The 8,955-nt window shown below is 43.6% G+C and overlaps 1 protein-coding gene across 1 annotated transcript; it reads left to right on the forward strand.

Annotated features, from left to right (window-relative positions):
- Positions 1–5,168: 5,168 nt before the first annotated feature.
- Positions 5,169–7,233, forward strand: LOC125906283 (apelin receptor B-like). The gene has a single exon (XM_049604799.1). It carries the CDS (start codon positions 5,249–5,251, stop codon positions 6,323–6,325), a length of 1,077 nt encoding a protein of 358 aa, XP_049460756.1. The 5' UTR covers positions 5,169–5,248; the 3' UTR covers positions 6,326–7,233.
- The last annotated feature ends 1,722 nt before the right edge of the window (positions 7,234–8,955 follow it).

Raw genomic sequence — 8,955 nt, forward strand, 5'->3', positions numbered from 1 at the left:
TTTGTGCAACTGGCCCCTTTTTTCCTTGGACCTATGACGAGGTGAAACTCAAAGTAACACATGAGTATAAGCACATGAAAAGCAAATATGGCGACATATCAGAGTGGTAAAAGGACCATTATCCATTGCTCAAGGACGCCACGGCAATGGGAAAGAAGATAGGTGTAAACTTTGCGGGAGGTGCAGAGGACATGTCCCCCTCAATATTTAGAACATGTGCATTTGTCCCCCCAAAAAACACGACAGTAGCAGATGACTTTTATTTTGACAAACTTAAAGACATTAACACCCTAAACTGGTGCAGGAAATGCAGGAAATTAAGAGTTTGATGCTCAAAATGTTCTGGCAGAGGACCCCCAAACCCCCATTTTGTATGTGTCCCACCCAATGTTGAAACAAAACCTATGCCCTTAGAAAAGTGTACCCACACAAGACGGATAAAATCACAAAAAGTATTCTTAGCTATAATGTTTTGGCTTGACATGTTGTGACTGATAAGACCCAATCGGGAAGCAAACATGGGTGTCTGCATCATCATTTCAAACTAAAACAGCATCAGCACCGTCTTTAAAGATCTCCATTTTAGGGCTTCTAAAACACAGGAGTAGTGTAGACGTTAGGTGTAAACACAGCAATAGTATTAGTGTGGATTTGAGCCAATTTCAACTGACTGTCAGTTCACTTCTGAGCTTTGGCACCAGGGGACCAAATGTGAGATATCTGGCTCAGTCAGTTTATGGCTGCTACAACTGGCTGTTTCTGGGGTAAGGATTTGGGCCAGCTGGGACTGAGAATCGATTACTGTTTGGTTCAGTACCTGGAAATCAAATTAGTCTACATGGAACGATTATGCTGCAGCCTTCATCAAATCAACCCGGACAACCCATTCATCTGAATGAGTCCAGTCTGTTGGTACGTCCGTTGTGCCAATCCCATTCTGCGCTGCTCTGCCATTATAACCAATTCTGTTCTGTGTACCAGAGGACACAGTCAGTTACAGTCACTTTACAGGCTTAAAGGCTGTAAAACTCTAGCTGAGGCCACATTAGTCTTCACTGGAACAGTAAAGAAGAAGGTGTGAACCTCTCCCATCATGGTGGCATTTGTGTCTGACAAGCCGGTGTCAATCACCTCCTTGTCTTTGCTGAGAAGAGTAAATGCAGAGCAGGAGCAGGCGGTAACGACGGCCAAATGTTGGAGCTTTCCAGCCGTGTTGACAGCATTAGCTTTGACAGCATTCAGATAATTAAAAGCGCAGATCAGACTGTTGATGTGATTGGTAATGTAAATGGTGCTGATGGAAGGTGTTTGCCCGAGGGTCTGTTTATCATCGGGGCTGTCGGGCTGCTACCAGGTCAGACGTGTGATATCATGAATTTCCATGAGAGCTCGAGGCTGACTCAGAGTTGGTCAGATCGCGAAGCCTTGAGGAACCAGCTGTCTCGGCACAGGTGGGGGGGGTTGCCGTGCATGTGGTCTGTGACAGCTTAACACACACATCAAACAACTGTCAAAACCCCCACACACACCGTAACAACAAGAACACACACCTCATGCTCTTTTGGCACTGCGAGGATCACCAAAAACAGACTCATAAACTCACAAACACACAAGGTCATGATAAAAGATGAAAGAGACGCTCTGCAGCCACAAAGACAGACCGTCACTGTAGTGTGTGTTTGTGTCTTTCTGCCTTTGTGTATATTTTGAGATGCAACTACTCATCCTTTTCTATATCCTCAGGATATGAAGTCTGTTTTCTGTCTGTTACTGACTCATCGCTGATGGACAGTCAGACGAATGATGGATGAAAGGCCTTAATGTGGTTACATAAGAGTGCAAAAACATGAGGAATGTCTTGGTGTCCTCATGGTGTGTGGTTTACAGCACAAGGCCACACATGAGAGGACAGCACCAACAATAACAACAATCAATTTGAGGCACAGGTGGGCTGTTAGAGGAAAAACACGAGCTAAATGGTGCTAACGGGTCTCTGGTATGCTGAATGACAAGATGGACACTTGGCAAGGAGGTTCAAATTTGGTCCAATTGGAACTTGTCACTCCTTAAAAGCAAAAAATAATTTCCTTATGCCACTTATATTCTTGTTTCTTTTCTTGTCCTTACAAAACTGCTCCATACAGACTGATGGGGGGGATTTTAGGGGAAAAGTGAGTGGGCGGATTGATGTATTCATCAAGGCCTGATGTTTTATTTAGCTGTATATTCACAACCCCGTCAGTGAACGCAGCTAAAAACAGACCTCAGTCCCAGCAGAGCACAGATAGGAAGCTTGCTCTATGCTTCTTTTCCTGTTCTGCTGGACAGACAAAGAGCTGAACGGACAATCAACTGCAACGAGAGAGGACGCAGTTCAGGTGGAGGCACACAAACACAATCACATCAGTTTAATTAACAGATGCCTACACGATCCCATCCCAATAATTGGCAACAACAAACAGTTCTCTGAGAGTAAATGACGTTGGTGAAAGCGGAGGAAGACGGGAATCCGTCCTCATCTTCATAATCAGAGGAAGGCGGAGATGAGGGAAGAGGAGGAGGAGGATGGTTGGGGTGGAGGAAGGGATCAGTGGAGGAAAAGATTGTTGAGTGATACAGTAGTTGTGTCTAAAGGTCGGTGCCCTGGCGCCACCGCTGCCACTCTGCTGAGAGACGGAGCAGACTGAAGACTGAGCCATCCCACCTGGGCCAACAAATACACCCAAGAGACAGCAAAGCAGTGAAAGACAGATGAAGAGTGTTACTTGTTTCAGCTCTTAACATGGCGTTCTCAGACTATGTTTCTCCTTGAGTGGCTTTAAAGTGGAAAAAAATCATCTTATTCCATACTGTCTGACAGTATCACACATACTATACTCTCAGTCAGAGTTATAACTCCTCATTGAAGCTACAGTGTGCAGAGGAGGTATTCAGTTTAAAATTCAAGCCCCAGTACTCCATGTTTTTTATGGTTGCACCATTCAATCATGTAGAAAAATCTTGGGCATAATTACCCCAAAATTCAGCCTGAAATATTTGGTATCATTGGAAACTTTCCCATCTAAGATTTAATATAAAGTTTGCAGCTTAAAACAATATTTGGCTGCATAGCAACCACTTTTAAGTTCTTTCCTGTACTGTTTTTATAAAGGTGTTGTTTTCTTTCACACCATGCACAGCGCTCATATTTCTTCTCCTGTGAAAATCAACAAGAAGTTCAAAACATGCACAAAATTTCATGCCAGTAGAGATGAAAATATATCATATTTCACACCCTAGAGGTGTCAGAATGCACAGGCAATGACGTAATATTTAAAAAATAAAATAGGTTATTGACATTGTGTTAATTTCATGTAAATAATCCAGCGCCTCTTGAATCATTTCCTTCTGTTCTCACGCTGCTCCAATGCCATGTAGTTACCTTTTCATTATTCATTAAATATAAATGCTGTTGTTGCATGATTTTGTACAGTTGTCGTTACAGACTCTCTCTACTATGCACTTGTATTCTGAGTGTAATGTGTTTGGGGAAAAAAAGGAATTTTTTACAGATATCATGATAACATCATTGTTGTTCACTCCTTTGGCTATGATACTTGTGCAGTGAAAATCTGATACCCTGCCAGCCCTAATTTGCCCTCATTTGAATTTTAAAATAAGATTTTAATAATAAGGACTTTTACATAAATACATATTGTGTCTTTTATTTTGTAGTATTTATGGGTGCATGTCTTTGTTTATATCATATTCTAGCCATTCCCTTAATTAATGTCATTTTGTTGTGGATCATTTATCAGTTTAATTGTTTTTTAGCAACCCAATCACTGGGAAAATGTTGGCATTGTACATTTCATCAAAACCCTGGATACATTACATTTGCACATTATTATGTAGTGGATATGTTTAAAACAAGTATACAATAATGCTGTGGTTATATTTAGCCATAAAAAACACTTGCTATGGTTAGTAAAAGACCATGTTTTGGAGGCACAATCCCAAAGGTAAAGCAGTGATGTCTTGGTAAAAAACATTTGCTTTTCTTGCCACTAATCCCACTTGGCAAAAACAGCAATGGGTCACTATGAACACTGACATTTGGTGCTAAAAAAGTCCATGGAGACACAGCAATGACTCACTGAAACTCAACATGTTTTGTTGTTTGTTGTTCTCAAACTCTGGTCTGCAGCTTGGCAGGCCCAGTGTCAGGAAATCCATCATCCCCTCTGCCTCCCAATGACAGGATCAGCTCCTGCAGCCTGCTACGTTACTTTAGAAATGTTGATATGATACACATGAAACATGCAAATGTAATGTAATTGTGGTTTGGCAATGGCAACATTTTCCTCTGGCAACTAACCTTAATTTTTCTATCATTAAATCTTGCCACTTTGTGCCATTTGTCTTAAAAAGCTTTCATGGAATGGAAATAATTTTTAACTCAAGGCTATAAACATGTTTCTAACCTTTTCTTGGTATCATTGTATATTTTAATTTAAAGATCTGAAGGTTTGTTTGTTTAACCAACAGTTCATTAAAGCTGAACACATCTTTATTTTGTCTTCACTTTGTGGTTTCTACTTGTCTGAGCATGTACAGACATGAAAAACAGTCGTAGAAATGTAAATAGTGCGGCCCATTCAGATTTCAGCACAGTGCTCCGGTGCCAGGAGGACTCTCAATTGATATTGAAATCGACTACTTCATGAAACTTGTCATGCCCAGACTTGACTCATGGGCCGCTGTACAAACATGTCTTGTAAATTTTCATTTCCTAAAGTTAAATAAAGTGTTGCAACTATATTTGTGGCAAGATTTATACTTCGGACAGACTTTTGCCTCTGGATATCAATGTCTGTATCCAGGCAATTGTGCATTAAAAGTGAAGGACAAGAAGGAATATCCTGAAAAATACAAGCAAATAAAAAGAACTATTGGCATTTTCAACCAGTATTACATGCATTAAAGTGACTCCACTATGCAGTATGTTGTACACAAACCAAATGAATGAGTGAGAGGTGGGCGTGTACGCAGTGAAAGAGTGTGTTCTTCAGAGCAGAGAGGAGGAGGGCAGTGGGAGGGGAGGAGGGGGCATCCTGGGAGGGTACAAGTCTGAGGGAGTATATAAAGGAGGGCAGATTACACATGCAGCAACACACTACAGAGTGCTGACAACTTCTGTAGACCTATCTGCACCACGCAGAGACTTTTCTTTTTCACATTAAGAAGGAGGATAAGAAAGAAGGAGAACATGGAGATGGAGCCAACTGAAGGTCCTTATGAGTACTACGACTACGATGAGACAGAAAACTCCACCATGTGTGACTATTCTGACTGGACACCGTCGTACTCCATCATCCCAGTGCTATTCATGCTTATTTTCATCCTCGGCCTCTCTGGAAATGGGGTGGTGATCTTCACCGTGTGGAGAGCCCAAGGTAAGCGGCGAGCTGCTGACGTCTACATTGGCAACCTGGCCCTGGCTGACCTCACCTTCGTGGTCACCCTGCCTCTGTGGGCTGTGTACACCGCCATGGGCTACCACTGGCCCTTCGGAGTGGCCCTGTGCAAGATCAGCAGCTACGTGGTCCTGCTCAACATGTACGCCAGCGTCTTCTGCCTCACCTGCATGAGCTTCGACCGCTACCTGGCCATCGTGCACTCCTTGTCCAGCACCCAGCTGCGCACCCGTGGCCACATGCAAGCCTCCATAACAGCCATCTGGATGCTGTCCGGTATCCTGGCTGCCCCGACTCTGCTGTTCCGTACGACCAAAAATGAACCAACCAGCAACCGCACATCCTGCGCCATGGACTTCAGCCTGGTGATGACCAGGAAAGATCAAGAGAACCTGTGGATCGCAGGTCTCAGCATCTCCTCTTCAGCTCTGGGCTTCCTTCTACCTTTCTTGGCGATGATGGTGTGCTACGGCTTCATCGGCTGCACCGTCACCCGCCACTTCAACACCCTGCGCAAAGAGGACCAGCGTAAGAGGAGGCTGCTGAAGATCATCACCACGCTGGTAGTGGTGTTCGCCGTCTGCTGGATGCCCTTCCATGTTGTGAAGAGCGCCGACGCTCTCTCCTACCTGGAGCTGTTTCCCGCCACCTGTGCCTTCCTGCGCTTCCTGCTGCTGGCTCACCCCTACGCCACCTGCCTTGCCTACGTCAACAGCTGCCTCAACCCCTTTCTTTATGCCTTCTTCGACCTGCGCTTCAGATCCCAGTGTCTGTGCCTGCTCAACCTGAAGAAGTCCTTGCACGCGAGCCCTGTCAGCTCCCTGTCCTCTCAGAAGACAGAGGCTCAGTCTCTGGCCACGAAGGTTTGACGACAGCTGAGGGCCCAGAGGCATGCTGGGGAAGAGGAGAACAATGCAGAACAATGCAAGTAAATTAAGACTGTACAGCACTAGGTGCTTGCTCACAGTTTCGGGGTGTCATCCTTGCTCCTCTCTGACTGTGGACTACTGTGGGTGTTTGCTTGAACACGACAGTCAGACTTGGGGCTTTGGAGTCTGACCAAACTTCAGCCTCACTTTCAGGAGCAGGAGGCAAAACTGAACTATTAAATACGGGGGACCAAGCATGAACCAGACTGAATGTATTTTTAAAAGGACCACGTGTTTATGTGCTTCTACTGTGGACTTTAATGCAAAATACTGAGCTGTTGAACTCTTGCTTCTGAAGTCCCGGTGAAGTGTATAACTCGTGCATTTCCCCCCGCTGTTCTTGTTTTCATTTGTAAGCACTTGAGGTGTGATACCAACCAGACCGCCATGATCTCCAGCTCAAATTGTAGTATCTGTATCACAGCCAGCAGTGTTACATATGTGTGTGTGTGTGTGTGTGTGTGTGTGTGTGTGTGTGTGTGTGTGTGTGTGTGTGTGTGTGTGTAGAAAGGGTGTAGAGGTCAGTAAAAAGTGTTGGAGTCTGACAAAAGTGTTGTAAGGAGAGACGGAGATAGTGGGGTGGGGTGGGTGTGGGTCCCAGACAGACAGACAGACAGATGGCAGCTGACAAATGTTTTCAGGCTGGCGGAGAGCCCAATTAAAAGGTGACTGCTTTAACAGTCTGCTGGCATGCGTGTGAGTGTGTGTCTGTGTGTGTGAAGCAACGACTTTGTTTATAAAGCGTCAGAATGACAATGAATTTGTTCCTGACGTATACATGAAAGCATTTTGTGAATACGCATCATTTTGAATTGTCTATGATTTGTAATAAAAAGAAAAGTGCTTTGAAAAACACAACTCTTCTCTGTCTCGTCTCACTCTGTCACTTGTGATAGCTTGTTAAGTCTCGCTGGAATGTATTTTCTCCTATCCAGTGAATGTGCTTCTTCCTGTTGGTGCATTGCTGAGGGGAGGCAGCCTCCTTCCCATTGTGTTTCGCAGGGGCCAAAATCAAAGCATGTGTCTGCAGGAAATGCAAGTCCGACTTCTGTTTCCCCCCTCCATAGTGTTTGTTTCTTCTCCTCCTTACAATTCGCTCACGTAAACAGTCAGTGAGTAAAGGGTTTCTGAATTGGATCAACCACAGGACTTGGCTTTGTCCCAGAGATGTTGAAGTCTGACGGGTTAATTAACACAACTTTGGAGCTGCTTTGTACAAAATACATCTGAAAGAGTCCTCGTGTTATTAGTCTATCACGATTAACCGCAGCCAAATGTGCTGTTTCTAGTAAACAAAGCAACAGGCTGTTGAGCTTTAAATTATATGACTATTTTGACTGTAAAGAGCTTTTTACAGAATGTAATTAGCAACAGCAGGGAGACAGAAGGATCGGACTAATCCTTGGTTACTGATTTGTAGTAGGAGCCCCTCCCTGTGTAATACCTGTGACGGAGAGTGGCTTAGTCTAAATCACCTACAATTACATGTCCCCAAAGTGTGCTGTTTAGCTATGTGCGACAAAAGCTGACCTCCTCATTGATGTGAAAAGTCATCTGTGTCTTTAACTTCACAGGTGACATCTGAAAACTTTTGTTGTCTTTGGAAGAGACAAGAAATCCGACAGCTGCAGCGACATTCCCCCCATCTCCTTCATCGCTGTCTCAGCTCTGTTTAATCTCATCTGAGCCAGAGCACAAACACAGACATGCAAACAAAATCTTTGTTAAATAGATCTCTGAATTTAGTCTAGAGAGTTTGTATATAGGGGTAGATTTCAGGGGGGACGCAGGGGACATGTCCCCGTCAATATCTAAAACATGAAAGTAGACAAATAAAAGACATTTACACCATACATTGATGCAGAAAAAGCACAAATTGGGAGCATAAAAATTTAACAGAACGCAGAAAAGCTTGGTTTTCAATGCTCACAATTTTCTTGCAGAGGACCCCCAAACTCTCCATTTTATGTGCCCCTGCAAATGTTGAAACAAAACCTACGCCCTTGTATAAAAGGCAGGGAATTTCCTAAAAACTAATTGTGTTCTACAACTTGCTGGAAATCAATAAAAGCTGGTCTAACAGTAAATCAAATAGTGGCACAGTCCAGGCACTCAAGTGTCTGCACAACAGCATGTTTTATTGGAGAAACATGCAGCAGCTATTTCTTTACAGGACGACTTGTCACATTATCCTCCACCTGTCAGCATCAAAGCCAAAGCCCGCCGTGAAAGATAATCTGGATATATTAATGCCATGGCTTTTTTCAAGTTTTACGAAGCCAATGTGATTGTGTTACCAAGATTTCATGGCACAAACTTTGCCTAAGTGCTACGGGAGAAAAGGGATTTACACTCTTTGATCTGCAATAGACTGAGTGTTGTCTGCACAGAAATGATTACACAAATGTTTTCATTCCTCTGTAATAACAGAGTGTGAAAATTGAGTGTGTCTACGCTGGAAGCAGGCCTGCAGCGGGGAATCCCAAGGGTATAAACAGTCTTCATTCTCCCTTTCTAAGAAACAGCTTTCTTGAAACTAAAGCTTTGTTCTCTTTTTTAAAAATGTGACT

The sequence above is a fragment of the Epinephelus fuscoguttatus genome, linkage group LG18, assembly GCF_011397635.1.
Source record: "Epinephelus fuscoguttatus linkage group LG18, E.fuscoguttatus.final_Chr_v1".
Taxonomy (NCBI): domain Eukaryota; kingdom Metazoa; phylum Chordata; class Actinopteri; order Perciformes; family Serranidae; genus Epinephelus; species Epinephelus fuscoguttatus.

Excerpts from the sequence above, each read along its gene's own strand:
- LOC125906283 (XM_049604799.1), top strand. The coding sequence starts at position 5,249 with ATGGAGATGGAGCCAACTGAAGGTCCTTATGAGTACTACGACTACGAT.